The sequence below is a fragment of the Trichoplax adhaerens genome, genomic scaffold (genome assembly GCF_000150275.1).
Source record: "Trichoplax adhaerens TRIADscaffold_5 genomic scaffold, whole genome shotgun sequence".
In the NCBI taxonomy this organism is placed as follows: Eukaryota; Metazoa; Placozoa; class Uniplacotomia; order Trichoplacea; family Trichoplacidae; genus Trichoplax; species Trichoplax adhaerens.
Genome location: NW_002060947.1, coordinates 6,881,968 through 6,901,796, shown reverse-complemented (window position 1 = coordinate 6,901,796; position 19,829 = coordinate 6,881,968). Strand labels below are relative to the sequence as shown.

Below are 19,829 nucleotides of genomic sequence, written 5' to 3'. Positions count from 1 at the left end.
ATGCATGAAAACGAGAAAAAAATTAAAATACTTTTAGGTTGGAAACAACTTGATATGTTAAAGAAGCGTATACTATGGAATCATTAATTCTATCCGTTCGACAGGAAAAGTGTTTGCCTTCAAGTAATAATACGCGACTAAGCTATTACTTTAAAGTAAACATTTTTCTCCTGGATTTACATAGGCGACGAAATGCGTTAAACTATCCTTTATCTCCATCGAACTGAAGTCGCAAGTGACATAATGACCTTACATCGCTATAGCCGTACTACCATGCTATAGCAAGATATTACGAAGACTTTAGATATGATATGAGAAACAGTCTGATCATTTTGGATCTCTAGACAAGAAAATGCCAATTTATGTTCGTATAATAATTATTTTAACTACATTAGCAAATTTAAAGGGTTCTTAATAAAAGCAACTAGCTTAAATGCAACTGGATATACTAAGTTATTAGCCGTAACTCTAACATAATGTGCGACATAAGTATGTACTTTTATATTAGTGCGATGAAGATTGATAACATTATACGATTTAAAATCAATTTGTATCAAAATAGTACTTTTAAGTGCCAGGGCCTAAAAATTGCCATTGTTAAAATGTTTGTAAGACCCGGGAGTACATTGAAAGTTAAGGTTGCTATGAGTTTATATCCAAAATCGTTAAAAATTGAGAGAAAACATCTATTAAGTACCAGTGGTGTCTAGTCTAACTACAATTAGATTCTAGATGAATCGTAAATCTATTAGTTGTTCAAATCATAGTTGTTTGCTTCACAGCATAGAGCGTTCGTATAAATGGTATCATTAGTATGTGAGCATCGTCCATAATTAATCCTGCATGGAGTACTATAGATCAAATTCGTTAAATTAAAAATTCAATATTGGACATTAATGCTTAACAGCGAGATTATGGATTAATATACGAGTTACCAACTAATCTATGTAAGCTCTAAGGCGGAAACAATTGCGTACTCAATCTTTCTTAAAAGTAAAGAAGAGTAGAGGAATAGTTAACATCATAGCCGACAAGTCATGATAGGTACTAGCACGATTAATTAGCCTAGTAATATCATTCTATGTCATCTACCATTATTGCTAATAGTGCAGTTTGTAACTGGAACAATTACCATGCAATGTCCACAAAATATCCTAGGTAAAAGTTTTACGAACGGGTACGTGTATGTCGTATTTTAAGAAATTGGATAGCATTACGATTGTTTCTTCTTGTCAATTGGCTGCGATATGGACTAATTTTTTGACTCAATTTATACTAATGGTTATAATTATTGGTAATCGAGACTCGATAGAAATATTATAGTCAAAGGCCATCCAATTCTTAAATTAATATCAACTAGTATGAAGGTTGACGGACGATGATGACTCAAAAAATAAGTTTAAGTGTATAGTATGCGTTGTTAGTAATAATACGATCGTAATCTCATAATGCATAATCCCAAAATGGATAGTAATTAATGGCTTAAAAACAAATTGCTCCATTATTAAGAACTCTTTCGAAATTTAATTGCAGATTAGCATCATTATTAGTTTAACTTATAGTACTTACGATAGACTATATATTACGTAGATTGGTTTACTGGATGCAAATTTCGATATAATATATTTTTAGTGACTTGTTTATCCAACGAGATGACCAAATAGAGGATCGGAAAGATAAGATAATAAAATCGGTCATTCAATTTAATCAATATTGAACATTAAATAAAATATTTTCCAGTCCTTTAAGTAATTCTTTAGTACTGCACCAAATTCCCACTAATAATTAGTCTAATTTTATTAGCGATATTGGTAGCAGCGAACGCGTCATGGATTAGAAATAATTTTTCAGTTAGACTTCTCCGACACCTCTAGCCTTCGCTAATTGTTGTGGCGATAATGGCGGACGAATGTTGGATTCTGTAATAACAAAAACGGAAAAACTACAGATCACTGATATCTGAATGGCTATTTTTTAGATCTGTTTAATTATTAGTATGTGAACGGAAGATAAAATACATTGAAGGCAATTGAAACAATAGGGAGAAAGATAAAATAAACTAAATGTAGTAGTATTATCGCAGGTATATTTTCGATATGACGAAATAAGAACGTTAATTCAATACAGGCTAGGGATTAATACAATGGAAAGAATTGTTATTAATTTTAACACTACAGCAGTTAAAAATATACTTAGGACGCGTTTCATATTTAATGGAAGCAGATGTTTTGAATGCATTAAATTATTAAGGAATTCTGATATCAAAATAATGTTAATGACCTTGATAACTATAAACAAGATTGAATTTTTTGATCAATAATTCATAATGTAAGATAGATTATGCTATAGCAAGATTAAACTTCGATATTTATTCCCTTGTATCCATTTCTTCAGGACATCAAGAAAGTAAAGCAAATATTACGCGAGGTTACGTCTTATCACAGTAGGCAATATTAATATAATTTTGCAATCCCGTGACCTCCAAAGAATAATCTATTACTTTTTATTGTTAGAATCGAAAATTTCGCTATTGAAGCGGAATTGTGCGACTGTCATTTTCTCAGTCTTAACAAGGAAAATGGCGTGATAACAATGATCTATATTGCTATTTACCTTCAATACACAACATTTTCTTTTCATGTACTCCATCGTCGTAGAACAGAAAATTGATATAAAGCTTTGCTACACTACTGGGGAGGGATTGTTTTTATGCAACATAATGACGGTGCAAACTTTATCTATAATACCGTTTAGGGAACTTAATCCTTATTAAATAAACATGAACGGACCCGCATTTATGATTTCTAAAATTTCTGAGATAGTTCAAAATCTTTTGGTTCAATTCTTAATATGTCATAACTTTAACTATAACTTTCACAATGGGCTAAAGTAAAATTTAAAATATATCGATTGTTAGTAAACAAAAAAGTAACAAACTGTAAATGCTCTTTATAGCAACTCTAAGGTCATTCTATCTTCTCAATTGCAAATAAGAATTTATTATCCCAGTACCATTTCTACTAATTCTAACTATTTGTGAACTTAATCCGAACGATTTGTAATATTTTGATCTGTGACTAGCGAAGATTACGACAGTCATAATACTACTTAATAAATTGGCATTTTAATGGATGTAAATTGCATTTATCATTGTTCCCATCAACTGGCCATGATAATTAATTGTGGTATTTAGCTAAGTAATTTGATTACTCTGATATACTGAAATACGTATTTTGCACTTTCATCCTAATTTCCTCTTCAAGAATGAGTCATCTGAACATTATTTGGAATTTATCAATACTATTGAAGTTAATGAATGGTCAATCAGTATAGCCTTACTCTAACTTACATTTGAATAAAATTATTGAAGTTATGATTATTTCGGACCAAAGTTTTGACTTGCAAAATATTCCATGACGAGTAATTTCTTCATGATATTGATAGATGTTTATTACTATAATTTCAAATTGCTACTAGCTCTGTCAGCATTATAGTTGAAGGAAATAATTGATTTCATTCGAAACTCAGTATTAATTTCGTTAAATTTGCATAGTGCTACATTCCAATTGGCTATTTCAAGCTTATACAACAATTTCTAATTATAAATGTGACGAAGGTTAACAGCGTCTCAGTATGAAATGCTATTTCTAATTGGTATATTTTCTATCGTCATACTAGTTAGAATAAAATTGAATTAGATTTACTAATTAATTAATTAAACATTCCCATCCTAGCAAGGGTATGAAAATGAAAACGAGACACTGGAAATGAAGCTATCGCCAGCAAAAACTCGCTTTAACGCTATCGAAACAATTACTGATATTTAATGATCATTATTTGCAGAATCAAATCTATATCTATTGAAGGTTTCATTCAATTCTATTCCCACATACAAGATTTATTCGACAATTTAGCATTTCCTTTATAGTATTCGCCATCACATAAACTAATATTAAATTTATAGAGAGATTGTTGGTTAACAGATTTTATTGTAATGCTTCATATCAAGAGAATAGATGCGATGGTTATTCCATTTGCATTACAATTATATGTGCTCGTATATGCAGTATACATGTTACGACCTAGTTTTGTCGTCAATAATTACTTATGATACTTAAAAGTATTTGTTGTTAATCGTGTATTATAACTGTGCTAAGTTGGGTCGTTCATGGATTTGTGTGGGTTTAAGTTATTTAATATAGGAATTATAGTGTTATAATTAAGATGGCGAATGTGGTACGAATAGTGTAATCTCGCAGGTAATAGTTAATTTATAGGCACTTAATTCAACAATGAATATATTATAGTAACTAGGTACAAATCGGCGTGTAATAAGCTATTAATTTTGTTTGGTGATTAATTTGAAGATTGTACCAATTGGCTTAAGAAAGTATATCAGTCCGTTCTCTATTCATTAAAGGAGTTACTGTATTTGATCTGTTAGTAATAAGGCACGCTATTAAATAAATAAATAGTTCATCAGTTATATCGTACTCATTGTGAGTTCAGCTCGTTTACAGTCTTAGAACTGCATGGGATCACTTTAGACGTAAGATAGCTAAGAGAGAGGGTACTTTAGTTTGATCTCTGTGTCATACGAAGTGTGGTTGTGACAATACATTTGTATGCATGTAAAACGCTATTTTAAGCCATATACGGGCCCGTATGCGCATTTTCGTCGATGCGAAAGAGACTAGAATACGAGATTTCTCGTTTCAGTTCTTAATTTCCTAAATGCATACTATATCGATCATAACTGAATTTTCAGTAGATCATTTGTGTTCAAATTACCCGCATATTAAATCGCCTGCTTTAATTGAAAGCTATCTGTGTCACTGCTCCATGGATCCCTGTAGTAGGGGTAGCGACAATAATCCTACACACATCTGAAATCAAGAATTTTTAGAACTCCACTTTGATCATTTTTATGTTAGAATTTTCAAGAGATAGTGTAAGATTGAAATTTGATGGACTGGAAGTTTATTAATCCTAGTTCATTTGATTGAGATTTTTTGAAGAATCATTTTACGCGTCGATTCTAATGTGCAGACTAGTTCAATTCAGCAAAAACGAATCAGCCATTGGTAGTAATTTCACCTACGCGTAAGTAGGTAAATACTCTTATATACGTATATATGAACGCGTACAGCACAAAAGCAACCTTAGCCAAGGACTACTAAACTCGATAATCTAAAATCTATGTTTGCTTTTCTTGATCGATTTTTCCAATTTAGAGTTTACTGTCGGTAGTCCTGTCTTAGTATTTAAAAAATTGTGTAAGCGATACAAAGAATTAATATTTCTTGTTGCTTATAGTACGATAAAAAGATACTTTGCTATCATAGAATTATTTTACTGCTTCCAATATGTCGCAGACCGATAGACTACAAGGCCAAGCTTATTTAGGAATGAATATCAAAAATTCATATAGCTGCTAATATGATGTGTGCACTAATAGCATCCAATAGTGCATCATGGTATTTTTCGGCAATTTAATCCATTAGCGGCATTAATATTAATTTATTAATTTGTCTCGTATTTTTGATTTGTCTACAATGTTTACGAACTTGAAAGCATTCGAACGCTCCATCCGTTAGTAGACCCACATCATATTAGCAGCTATATGAATTTTTGATATTCATTCCTAAATATGCTTATGATATGCCAAGTAATGGAATGATTTAATGTATGCTAGTAATGTCGATTTCCTTCCGGTATGATAGTTTATGGCACGGCACCTCAGTGAACTTGAAACTGGCCTGAGGCCGCCATTTTCTCTTTTACGCGCTTTCAAAGCCCCTTGGATATCAATGAAATTTTTTGACCATTTCACCGTGAACAAAGGTGAACCTTGCACGTCATCATCTCACCTGGTTTGCTATTTGTCCTTGTAGGACCAATATGAGCATCCATGAAATGAATCGAGCTCGTATTTTAATAAAATAGTTTAATTTTATACTCAGAATGGTAGTTGTGTTCGACGATGCAACAGCTACAATACGTGTACAACAGTTAACGCTTATGCTCTATGGACCAAAGCACCGCGTCTTAGCCATTTTGGAGAAGGTCGCATCATCACTACAGAGTAAAGTAAATTGTCTGCTATACTGTACAGTGTACAGTACATTGTACTCGGTACAGTAGTTTGTACGTGGCCAGTTAATTCAGCGGAAGTTCATTGAAACGTAGCGTCAACCACGAACATTTCTTCTGACTGCATCCAGTCTTGGTCGTAGATGTACAGTACGGTACATTAAATGATTAATTAATAAATAACAATATCATGAGATGAGTCTGTTAACAATCTACGCGTTTTTATACTCTGGATTTTTTTTTTAGTTGGTTGTCCGTAAAAAGTGATCATTTCATAGAAAAGTCTGTTGCTATTTGAGAGTTTAATCATGATCTGAAGTAATCATACAGTACAGTAACACGTCGTACAGTCTACATTGATGGCAAGCAGGCGTCATGTTGCCTGCCATTCACTTCCATTCCTACATTACTCTTGTGACGTCATGGCCAATTGGCAATACAACTCATTCTGCGAACAATTGTCCTTATCTACAGTTGTTTCACGTCGCATACTGTACAATACAGTACACAGTGGACTACTAGCGGTACAATGTACTGTACTGTACAGTACTGTAGGTAGTCTGCTTGACTATGAATTGGGGCTCTGCCTGGTTGACTTTTACTTACTTCTTACTAACTAATGAAAATTTGTACCGCTGTGTTCTTTTTTTATCTAATATTGTAAAAATTACTAGAACATGATCGCATCTTTGGTCTATACAGGCCATTTTTGATAAACTAGCCGTAACATCACTGACTCGGTTCATTCACCGCAGGCGATTCACCACTGGATAATTCACCGTGACATCACGCACGACTTGTACTTATGACAGTCTACGGTATCGGTACGGTACACTGTACTGTACAGTACTCTGACCTGTTAAGGTTCAAGTGTACAGTGTACAGTCTGTACTGTAGGTCTACAGTAGTGGTCCTCAGCTATTGTACTGTACGGGTACAGTACGGTTTGCCTTGTGTTACGCTTAGTCATGCTGCGGCCGTACTCTTCTACTAGTTAAAGGAAAGTTCATGGGTCGCCAAAATTTGTCTGCAGTACAATACAGCCCGCCTGTACGGTACTGTACCGTGATACGCTCGCTGTCTAGCTCGTACAATAAAAGGTCTCTTCAGTACAATAGAAACGACGACAGTACTATGTACGGTCCTACAGTATTGCATGGGATGAGATAGTACTGTACAGTACGAACTAAGCTACATAGCTTTCCACTTTGCCATTCACTGTCGTCACTTTTGTTGGCTTGATCTGCCGATTCTTGCTCCAAATTAATCTCTGTGATAAAGGTAAGTTAGGCCATTTTAATATTGATTTCAACTTGAAATATCGACGCCAATGACGATACAAGTTAGTTTAATAACATCTTCAACTAGATATCAGTCCATAGACAACATACTTTGATCTGTTGACGTACAATTTCATCAGATTATGCCAGTTAAAAAGAGTTTAAACACGTGTCGTCGTCTACTCAAACTGTCCCTTTGAAATAAGTTGATTTGCAGTAGTCATACAACCTCGTTTCTATGGGGACTGACCAGTGAGTTGCATTGAAAGGAGAAACTGACCAAATTGGTCATTCAAATCCATTTTATGGCTATAAGATATATTTCAAATGTCATTGGATTCAAGTAGAATGGTCGATGAATGAGATGCAATCATTATTCAGGCTAAATTTGATGTTCTGCTAGGTTGATACAATTGGAAGTTCTATATCGAGTCAATCCATGTTTAAACACTGTAGTTGCAGTATTCACTGACCACCGACCAGTTTCTATAGTGTATTTCTGACTATGTATGGTAGGCAAACTAGGAAGAGAGTCGATGAGTATATATATGATTGACCCGACAAATTATTCTTGTAGCATCTTCTTAATTGGATAGATTCTATCAGTATATGATTGACCAGACAAATCATTCTTGTAGTATCTTCTTTATTGGATAGAGTCTATCAGTATATGATTGACCGGACAAATCATTCTTGTAGCATCTTCTTAATTGGATAGAGTCTATCAGTATATGATTGACCGGACAAATCATTCTTGTAGCATCTTCTTTATTGGACAGAGTCTATCAGTATATCATTGACCGGACAAATCATTCTTGTAGCATCTTCTTTATTGGATAGAGTCTATCAGTATATGATTGACCGGACAAATCATTCTTGTAGTATCTTCTTTATTATATGCGATATATTCAAATGTCATTGGATTCAAGTAGAATGGTCGATGAATGAGATGCAATCATTATTCAGGCTAAATTTGATGTTCTGCTAGGTTGATGATACAATTGGAAATTCTATATCGAGTCAATCCATGTTTAAACACTGTAGTTGCAGTATTCACTGACCACCGACCAGTTTCTATAGTGTATTTCTGACTATGTATGGTAGGCAAACTAGGGATAGAGTCGATGAGTATATGATTGACCGGACAAATCATTCTTGTAGCGTCTTCTTAATTGGATAGATTCTATCAGTATATGATTGACCAGACAAATCATTCTTGTAGTATCTCCTTTATTGGATAGAGTCTATCAGTATATGATTGACCGGACAAATCATTCTTGTAGCATCTTCTTAATTGGATAGAGTCTATCAGTATATGATTGACCGGACAAATCATTCTTGTAGCATTTTCTTTATTGGAAAGAGTCTATCAGTATATCATTGACAGAACAAATCATTCTTGTAGTATCTTCTTTATTTGGTGAATTGGTGACACTGAACACCCAGTAAAGTACTGTGCACAGTATAAATTTGCACTAAGCATGGTCTATTTTTAAGTGAATGAATAGAGATTCTACTATAAGTACTAGGCAATGTACACGGCTTCGCGATACTCAAATTGATTTCCTTCTCCTTTCTTGACAGCTTATTCTATCGATAGAACTTAGATATCCATTGGCTAAGTTACATAAAAATTGGAACCCGCTATATCGACAAAGAGATACTTGCTACAAGGATTAAAAGATCATAGTCTATTAGATTTGAAACAGCTCCTTTATATGTCTAGTACCTCACCGTCATCGCCTCCTCCCGCTAAAAGGCCTAAGACTTCCAATTCGTTGTCAGGTTTCGATTCTAACGCTAAGGATTTCAATTCTTCTCATCAAGTAAGTCATTTTTTTTTTGGAATATTGATGAACATTGTAAGCTATCATTCGTTCAATGCTTGCATATGGCAAAGATTTTGTTCTCGGTGCATGCCAGATACACTTACCATCATGTTAAACAAGTACCACGGTGCTTTTTATACTTACTAGTAGTGAAAAATAAATAGTAACAATACCAGAGCAATGAACTTCCGATTCTATTCGTTGATATTTCAATATGATGAGACAATATTTAGATACTGCATGGCGAATCTATTTGAATTAGTATGGAAGAGATTGAATCTAATGCTAAGCTTAATTTCATTTTCTCAATATTGTTGTGCCTTGCTTTAGGTTAGAAATAACAACATGACAGATCACGCCGAGCCTCAAATAGACGAGGGCTTGTATTCGCGGCAGCTGTAAGTTAAAACGCTAAATGTGACAGAGCTTTAGTAAAAACGCAACCTCATTAACAATTAACCATTCGTTTATTGTTCTTTATTTAATCATGAATGTATTTTAGTACATGGATTGGGAGATAAATTATTTCTTAATAAATTCTTTAGCTATTTCTGGGCCAGCTAAAGCAGCAGACTATTCTCTTTTAATTTGTAGTTATGTTCTTGGCCATGATGCTATGAAGAAAATGGGTTCATCAGACATCCTAATATCTGGCATGAATGGTCTTGGAATTGAAATTGGTATGGATCTAGTTTTACTAACAGATATTTAATAGATAAAACATGATATTGCTATCGTGACATTATACTAGGAATCTATTGGATTATTGTTCGTAGTTATAATTTGTTATGTAAATACAATACACGTTAACGATTGACTATGATTAATACCAAATAAATGTAACGTACATTGATATCAATTGGCAACGTGCCATAGAAGTTAAAGTAAGATGAAATTCAATGCGTTTATAGTTCTCTCTCTCTCTCTCTCTCTTTTATAGCTAAAAATGTAGTTTTAGCTGGCGTCAAGTCTGTAACTATCCATGATACTGAAGTGGTTGAAATTGCTGATTTATCTTCGCAGGTTCATAACGAAAATTTAGTAGAATACTAATCCCATAGTTTAGATACATGTAGTATATGCGTTTTATTCAAGGGCTATCTCCATTTAGTATAAAAAATAACGTTTCAATTACTTTCGATATAAACTGTAATTTTGATTGTTTTTCTTTTCAAATCAAAATAGTTCTTCTTACGTGAAGGAGACATCGGAAAAAATAGAGCGGAAGCGTCGTGTGATCGGTTAAGTGAATTAAACAATTACGTCAATGTCAACGTTTACACTGGATCGTTAACAGAAGACTTTTTAACTCACTTCAAAGTAACTATCTAAGTTTATTCTCAGATGCCATTGAATGATGATCATATCTTGATATCGTATATCATTGCAACATAATAATAATAATATATAAATTACACTATATCAAATAAATAAATCTACGTAAAATCTTTCCGTGTTGCTTTGCATCGTACAATTTTTAATATTTATAAATGTCAAACGTCCCTAATTAGGTTATCATCTTAGTACAAGCTTCTCTTAGTCAACAACTAAAAATTGGTGAATTTGCACATGAAAGTTCGATAGCTTTCTTGGTAGCTGATACTAGGGGATTATTTGGGTAAGTCAAATTCGATTTCGTTGTATATTTCCAAACAGATGGGTGTTTTGTGGTAAGGCATTGAAATACGAATTAAAAGGTTCATTGATTCTCTTTAACATTCAGACAAGTATTTTGTGACTTTGGAGCTCAATTTCAAGTACTAGATACGAATGGGGAAAGGCCAATAAGTTGTTTGGTTTCATCGATTACAAAGGTATAGTAAACAAAGTTAACTTTGTATCCTGCTTTTAAATCAATTCCATATACGTATTAGTTTTAGTAGAATTCATAAAGATCTCTATTTATATATCTTTTACAGGATTCTGAAGGAGTTGTTACGTGTGCTGACGAACAGAGGCACGGCCTTGAAGATGGCGATTATGTAACATTTAAAGAAATCAGGGTGAGATTACTATTTCCCTTAATTTCATGTTTGTTTCATAAAAATTTCTACCATAATTTATCTAACTCATTGACTGAAAACTTGAATTTTAGGGGATGGTTGAACTGAATGATGGTAAACCTCGTAAAATTAAAACTCTAGGCCCATATACTTTTAGTATTGGTGATACGAAGAATTATAGTAATTACGAGAGGGAAGGTGTTGTGACACAAGTTAAAATGCCTACAACGTTAAAATTTGTAAGTCATTATTTGAATTTTCACCGTTTGATATTCTGGATTATCTATCTTTCTAACTGAAATAGTTACACTTTTACTATCATATGAAGAGCATTAGCAGTACTATTTAATGTTATGTCATTTATTATTATCCCTAGAAATCAATTAAGGCCGCGTTATCTGAGCCTGACTTTCTCGTTTCCGATTTTGCTAAATTCGATCATCCTCCTCAACTACATCTTGCATTTCAAGCATTATCCGAATATCAGCGTAGATATGGACAATTGCCTAGACCTAGAAATGAAGCGGATGCATTAAATTTTTTAAATGTGGTCAAAGAAATTAATGAAAAATCGGAGTTCAAAGTTGATTCATTTGATGATGACTTGCTGAAGCTGTTCGCTTTTAATGCGAAAGGAAATTTATCTCCTATGCAAGCCGTTATTGGTAGTATAACTGCGCAGGAAGTTCTTAAAGCATGTAGTGGTAAATTCTCTCCAATCCGTCAATGGTTTTATTTTGATGCTACAGAGTGTCTCAAAGGTGTCAATCCAGCTGCAGCTGAAGAAGATTTTCAACCGGTATTGATCTTACCAGAGTCAAAAATTAATCTTTGAACACGTAAATTGCTGTGGCAATAACTTGCAAATTGATCATTTCCTATATTGGTGTTTCAATTGTAGAGTGATTCCCGATACGATGGGCAAGTAGCTATTTTCGGTAAAGAATTTCAGAAAAAATTGGAATCATTACGATATTTCGTGGTATGCACTTTTTAACACGCTAGGAATATTGCAATTTTACGTTATTGTAGTAGGCCGTATCTTTTGTTAGCTACTAATTGTTAAATCGGATTATCTTAAACGTACGATATCAATAATTTTCTGATGTTTGATGAAATAGGTCGGTGCCGGTGCTATAGGATGTGAAATTCTTAAGAATTTAGCTATGATAGGTGTTGGTGCGGGATCTAATGGTCACATTTACGTAACAGATATGGATATTATTGAAAAATCTAATTTAAACCGTCAATTCTTATTCCGGCCTTGGGATGTTCAAGTAATTAATTGATATAAACTCATAATTTTACAATCTTGAGTTAACATCTTCTGCTGATTTATTGAAACATACAGAAACCAAAGTCGCTTACCGCAGCCAATTTTGTAAAGCAAATAAATCCAAATGTTCGTATTACCCCTCATGAAAATCGCGTAGGTCAGGACACGGAAAGTATCCTTTATAACAAATATCTGACTTGGTCTATATTTGTGAAGAATACTTCATTGAAGCAAACATTTTAATTTGCCTAAATCAAATATTACGCTGCGCATGTTTCTTAACGACCATTTGCAGAGATTTACAACGATGATTTTTTCGAAGCGTTGACTGGTGTTATCAACGCCCTAGATAACGTTGAAGCTCGTAAGTTTGTTCCTACGTCTATCAGTATTTCAAAGTTACGATATCTGTTTGAAAAATTGAAATCATTCATCTACGATTAGGGCAATATATGGATCGACGTTGCGTATATTATCGAAAACCGTTATTGGAATCTGGTACTTTAGGAACAAAGGGTAACGTACAGGTTGTTTTGCCGTATGTCACCGAATCTTACTCATCGTCACAGGATCCTCCCGAAAAGTCTATACCTATTTGCACATTGAAGAACTTTCCCAATGCTATAGAGCATACATTACAGGTATATATAGTCGAATAATACGGTTAGCTTTATACATACATGCATGTGGTATATTTTTCGTTTCCATAGCGGTATCTTAAAGAAGAAATTTAATTTATGAGCCAGCATCAATGTAAATTATACTCAGTCATTTTATAAATACTATTTAACAGTGGGCTAGAGACGCTTTTGAAGGATTATTTAAGCAACCTGCAGATTATGCCAATCAGTACCTCAGGTACGTCAACACAAAGGATGAGATTGAGATTGTCGTTACATAAGTACTAAGAAATCTTCTACACATTTATCATTTAGTGATCCAAAATTTATGGAGAAACTTAATAAGATGCAAGGTAGCCAACCTGTAAGTGGACTGCTACTCTTCATTAAATGTAGCATGTTTGTTGTCAGAATGGTTAATATTGTAAATGAGAAGCAAAGTACGCGTCGATAATTAAATTTATCATCATCTTTACCCTAGATGGAAATTCTTGAAGCTGTCAAGAAAGCTCTCGTGGATGAGAAACCGGCAGCTTTTGAAGATTGTTTACGTTGGGCTGTGACGTTATTTCAAGATTACTATTACAATACTATTAAGCAATTGCTATATAATTTTCCATCAGATCAGGTATGCTTTGATTTATTCGATGCCATTATTCGGCGTTTTATTGATGTCATGAGTTTGAACATCATTTCTTATAGAAAACTAGTTCTGGAGCAATGTTTTGGTCTGGCCCAAAGAGGTGCCCACATCCTATAAAATTCGATGTCGAAAATGTAGGAACTCTTCAATTCCGTATTTGCCAGAATATTTATATAAATAATTTCCAACTAGCTTTAACTCCTTAAGTATATTTGCTTAATTTTTACTAATGTAACGTACTTTTGTAGCAATTACATTTGGATTTTGTTATTGCTGCGTCAAACTTAAAAGCTGAGGTCTATGGTGTGGCAGGTAAAACTTGTATTTGGTTATGTATGCGTTTATGCACTGTATGTTGCACATGTTAAAATATCTACGTCTTACAATACAGGAAGTAGAGATATAGAGGAAGTAAAGAACGTACTACGTAAAGTTGAGATCAAAGAATTTACTCCCAAATCCGGTAATTTTGTTATGAGCTCAGTAAAAACTTTAAAGTTATCATTTTTTTGACGGTGGTCATGTATTTACTGTTGTAGGTATTAAGATTGACGTAACTGAAGCGGAGGCTGAAGCTCGAATGTCTGCTGCTATCGGTATGTTTACGACTAGAGATATGTAGTAAATACCTATAACCGCCACGAATTGACTTGGATAAAATGATACTAAAGCTCATTACAACCTTGTAGATCATAGTGAAATGGAGAAGATCATTGCTGCGCTTCCATCTACAGACTCACTCAAAGGATTTAAGTTGGCCGATATCGAGTTTGAAAAGGTAGCTGTCCGCCCCATCATTTAATCGGCTAATGCAATGTATTGTATTTTCTGAAAAGCTGATGTAATTATTAATAACTTGTCAGGATGATGATACTAATTTCCATATGGACTTTATCGTTGCGGCGTCTAACTTACGAGCTGAAAATTATGAAATAGAAAAGGCTGATAGACATAAGGTAAGAGATCTCTAGATTTTTAAATGAGTATCGCACGATATTTTTCCATCAAGCTTAACATGAGCGATACTATATGGAATTCTCTAATGGTACTTTATTCTGCTTACAATAGAGTAAATTGATTGCTGGCAAAATTATCCCAGCGATTGCAACTACAACTTCTCTGGTTACAGGACTAGTATGTTTAGAGTTGTATAAGGTAAGATTTAGTTTCTGTAGTTAGCATGAAATAATTTTTCATTAGCGATAAATAAAAGTAGATTCATGTATCTGTTGCCTTATATACGTACGTCTTTACAAATAAAAGTATAATTCTTTCTGTCCTGAATGTTTGTTATGATAAGATCGTAATGGGCTTAAAGGACATTGATTCGTTCAAGAATGGCTTTTTAAATCTTGCTTTGCCTTTCTTTGGATTCTCAGAACCTATTGCTGCCCCTATAAATAAAGTAAGTTTATCTAGGCAGCTGCTCTATTATCGTATGAATGTCAACAATTTTTTTAGCTTAACTGACTAGAAAATGTTAGCCTCTGTGCCCTTATGGTATCTAATTTTGGAAAATTTTTAATCTATTTTAGTACAATGATGTCGAATTTACTCTATGGGATAGATTTGAAGTTAATGGTATTAAGGATGATGGGAAAGAAATGACACTTACTGAATTCCTAGAATACTTTAAGGTTCTTCGATTTGATACTAAAAGTTGGTAGTTTTTTAAGTTACTGATCGTTGTATATTTTTACACCTACAGAAACATCATAATCTAGAGATTACTATGCTGTCTCAAGGAGTTTCAATGCTTTACTCATTTTTCACTCCCAAGGCTAAATTGCAAGAGCGATTACCTCTTCCGTAAGTATTTCATATGTGAAGCAATATAGAAATCTCGATGTGCACCTTTGATATTGACATTAAAAGAAAATTTTTAAAACTATAAGTTAAATCTACACTTCTTTTTACTGAATAGAATGACGGAACTTGTTCAAAAGGTTTCGAAGCATCGTATTCGGTCCCATGTTAAATCTCTTGTTTTCGAGATATGTTGCAATGACACTGATGGCGAAGACGTAGAAGTTCCATACATAAAATATAATTTCCGTTAAAATCCTAGCAAAACAGATATTGTTGCAATATAATATTTTTAAGGACTTATTTAGTTCCATGTTTGTATGTAGTTTTGAATCCTTTCCTTTTTTGGATGTAATAGTAGTATTGCTTTATAATAAGCTCACGGTGAAATTATAATTCTATCTTGATTTACATACAGTTAAGACATTTTGTTAAAATTATAGTTAAATAAAAATTTATTAGTAATCCAATTTGGAAGTATAACTTTGTTAGATATGCTTTACAGTTGGTGTTAGTAACCAAGGCTAGATATGGGACAATATTCCATACGCAATCTTATCTGAGCATCAATTGCAATTATTTAAAGTCACATTGCTTACTTTGTTGATTGCTATTTCTAATAGATTATAAAGACTTTAACTTAACTTGCTAAATGTTTTTGAGACTAGTAAGTGTGTTAACTCAGTAGGGTATCTATAGTTGAAGACGCCCTTGCTGATATTTTTAAGGCCATTCAACCTTGAATTAACTAAAATACCAATGAGATACAGTGCCTTTATTATTCGGTACAGTTATTATTTAGTATATATGTATATATACGTATAAATGATAAACAAGACTAGTGGTGAAACTTTCTCTTCCTTAAAAATAATGATTGTAGACCAGTATAACAATATTCACACACAAAGATATGATGAATGTATACAATTAATAGCCTGGCTTTGATTGAAGCTGAAACAGGGAATCCACTAACACCTGCGTCGAAGAATTTTGCACATTTATTTTTTCAATGATTTATACCTGTACTATTGTTGTTCGCTTCTTTGATTTCCATAAGATGATCTTCATTAATTAACGGAATTATGAAGGCGGAAATGTCATCTTGAGAAGCTAATTCTACATCATTTTTCATCCAATGACGGCCATCATACATTCCTCGACAAGTTTCGACTAAGGTTTTCGCAGCTTTTGCATATCTTGGAACATGGATGGAACAAGAAATATTATGAGTTGAATTTACATTTGCCACAATGGTCGAGATTACGGTTGACTATATTATCTCTACCTAAAATTATCTTCTCTACCACATTTCTGAAGACAATCCAGAACTATCTTCCCAATTTCTTCATTACTTAGACTTTCGTATAAACCGTCACAACCCAAAATTAAAATATCATCAGGACCATAGCTATCCTGATCCAATGCTAGTGACTTCACTTCGGGACATGAGGTTAAGAACGGCTTTAAATATGGTCCTCCTTCTTGACATTTTAAATCGAAGTCACCAAATCCTCGGGTTGTGCTTATAATATCTAATAAACGACACTGTTCGAGTAATATTAATTTAAAGTTGTTATAGTAACGCAAAGGATATTTATGTCACCAACCTGCTTTCCGCCTCCTCGTATCATAGGAACAAGTTCGAAATCTTCTTCACTGGCAATTTTTGTACCCCTACAGTTAATTGTTGAGGTTAACATCGATATTTATAACTATTGCATACTTGTATGAGAGTACCATCTTACGCTAAATATGGCTAGAAATTTATCTATTAGCTAAGTTTATAAAACTTACCAGCCCACCATATCCATATCTTTATATACGACTGGTTTACCCACATCAGTTTTACGTATGCGTTGCTTAAAGTACAATCTGTTGTAATAGGCATGAAGTAGTTCTGGTTGTAGATATGCCTAGATATTGAAACGAATTAAATTACGCTATTGAGCGATTTTTTAATCAAATGGTAGTCTCTTTTAAGAGACGGTACTGCATACTTCTGCCATTAAAGTGTAACAAATAGATTACTTCAGTACACTCTGTACAAAATTGAAAAATAGCAAGCAATTAAACTAAAATTAACGAGGAATTTTAAATTGAATGATCATATAATTTAACGGATTCCAAACAAATACTATCGATTAGTAACAATAACCATGTCCATTTAATTGAATGATTAATAGTTCCATCATGAATAAATCATACAGGATTCAAGTCCTATAAAGATTATCTGTGATAAGTTTAAGAGTTTGCAAGCATCCTTACTAAATATTGTAATCGCTGTCTATCTGTTATAGGATTAAAGTCCGTTGATAGTTGTTCCATAATGCCTTGTTTTATTATTAGCGCCCTAGATGATTATACCAGATATAGTTAAAAGTATTAAATTCAATGGTAAATAATATCCAGATTATGGATGTAACATTTAATTACAATGTGCGAAGTTTACTCGCATTATGATCACTTTACCTGCAATCGCCTGCATTAGCTACATACAAATGCTTTTCAAAATAGAGTGCCATTATGGCAGTGCAGCCGCCACTGATAGAGCAAGACTGCCGCTCATTGCCAATTTGTTGATCCTAAATTATAAAGTTGAGGATACCTTAGGTTAGAGCTTAATTAGTGACGATTTGAAACTTAGTTTTGGAAAGCTTTAAACAACTAAAGCTCAACTTTAAGATATTAGCTGAGATCTCACACTATGCTACTTCAGTTTCAGAAGCTAATATAGGACAATAAGGCATACATTCTACTCAATGATGTAATGTAGATTTGCGATCATCTCAAATAGCTTTCGTAACGATGATACGAATAATTTCGTAGTTATTATTTCATGTTGAAATTATTGCATCTCCTAAATTAGATTAATCGAAGGGGTAAAGAGTGCTACTAATCGGAACATCAATAAATGCCTTGAAGATATTTTGTATTTTAGAATCTCAAAATTTAATAGCAGATGAATCACAAACATGAAAGCAAATTGAAACTGAAATATTCTGTTCAAGCGTTAAAAAAGTAACACGGCGTTGACCGATTGCAGTATTTTAATCAACGATAAGTAACTTACCAGCTCTCGAAAAGCTTCTTCTATTGCTCCTATAATCAATGCTTCCAATTTTACAGTAGATAATTCAGAATTAATGGATGGTAGTGTTGCATAGAAATTATGAGCTTCTGTTAATTTTTGATAAATTATTAAATGGAGTGAATTTGCAGCGTAAATCGCCGCCTCGGTGCCACCATGGCCATCAAAGATTGCAAAATATTGATAGGGTAAGATTCGAGACAGCTAAAGGGAGAAAATAACTATTTTATTTTTCTACTTTATCTCTTAGACCTTTAATCTTCATACAGAAGTATTATATGCTTTCATTGCAAGGATATCATAATTATACAATGTGTCATAAACAAGTTTCATTACATTTTTGTTACTTAACGATTGTAATTTCAAGGATGTCTGCAGACGAAGCATGTAAATACCGACGGCAGCTTGATCTTCATTTAAATGACTTTTACCAGAATTAATGCATCTATCGGAAAGACAAATAACATAGAAGGTTAGCTTAGGTGAAAGAATGCCGATATATTCTAGTATCATTGAGTTTATGCAATTAATTTTATGCAATTAATGATATTTATTAGTTGCATTTATAGCAAGATCGTCAGGTTAATATAATATATAATGTGCTAGAGAATTAAGATTAATTAATTTATATCTTGTTATTACTTACTCAGCGAATCCTGTAAAGCGCGGTAACTGATAACTAGGTGATATTATTTCACGACAAGTACGATCTTTAGATTTTTGTAAATCTTCTTCTGTTAAGCGTAAGAATTCTGGTCGATTATAACGAAACTTTGCTGGAGCGAAATCGTAGGATTGACTGGAAAGATGATTATGTTGGCTAGGAATAGAGGCTTTGCCTCCCATGATATCAACAATTGATTTGATGTAGTTAGTATCTTTACGCTTTCACAACTTGAACAAACTTTTAAAATTTGTACTAGAATCGGCGCCTTTTATTCTATGCAAAGTAAGAAGTTGAATATAGTTAAATTATGGAACACGAAGCTAAATTTTTGTTATAATACCCAAACTAAGCTGCAGATATCGGATAAAATGTCATTTAAGTTAGGTAGGAATTCTAAAGTGTTAGTAGCAACTATTCAAGAGATGCAGTCTGTAATCAACATGGCAACTAATATACTACAGGTATATACAGTGATGCATTAATATATAATCGTAATATCAATAAATTTTTGTTTTCATAGTTGC

General features: G+C 33.3%; 2 protein-coding genes across 2 annotated transcripts; one reads left to right on the top strand and one right to left on the bottom strand.

Moving 5' to 3' along the window:
• Positions 1-9,547: 9,547 nt before the first annotated feature.
• On the top strand, positions 9,548-15,804 carry TRIADDRAFT_25768 (uncharacterized protein; the record flags this gene model as incomplete). The annotated part of the gene is made up of 28 exons (XM_002113012.1): positions 9,548-9,600; positions 9,797-9,882; positions 10,143-10,225; positions 10,388-10,522; positions 10,714-10,820; positions 10,926-11,016; positions 11,122-11,205; positions 11,298-11,444; positions 11,582-12,004; positions 12,107-12,187; positions 12,327-12,482; positions 12,557-12,653; positions 12,777-12,845; positions 12,926-13,122; positions 13,275-13,339; positions 13,417-13,465; positions 13,583-13,729; positions 13,804-13,878; positions 13,993-14,056; positions 14,136-14,207; positions 14,284-14,340; positions 14,434-14,522; positions 14,608-14,700; positions 14,813-14,899; positions 15,045-15,149; positions 15,280-15,381; positions 15,453-15,553; positions 15,669-15,804. 28 exons carry the CDS (start codon positions 9,548-9,550, stop codon positions 15,802-15,804), a joined length of 3,051 nt encoding a protein of 1,016 aa, XP_002113048.1.
• An 818-nt stretch (positions 15,805-16,622) lies between these two features.
• Positions 16,623-19,499, bottom strand: TRIADDRAFT_13008 (uncharacterized protein; the record flags this gene model as incomplete). Its single annotated transcript, XM_002112575.1, has 9 exons — positions 16,623-16,746; positions 16,836-17,095; positions 17,158-17,224; positions 17,345-17,463; positions 17,816-17,900; positions 18,020-18,132; positions 18,621-18,842; positions 18,906-19,083; positions 19,285-19,499. Coding segments are annotated over 9 exons (1,383 nt in total), but the record flags the coding sequence as incomplete, so codon positions are not given.
• Positions 19,500-19,829: the final 330 nt, after the last annotated feature.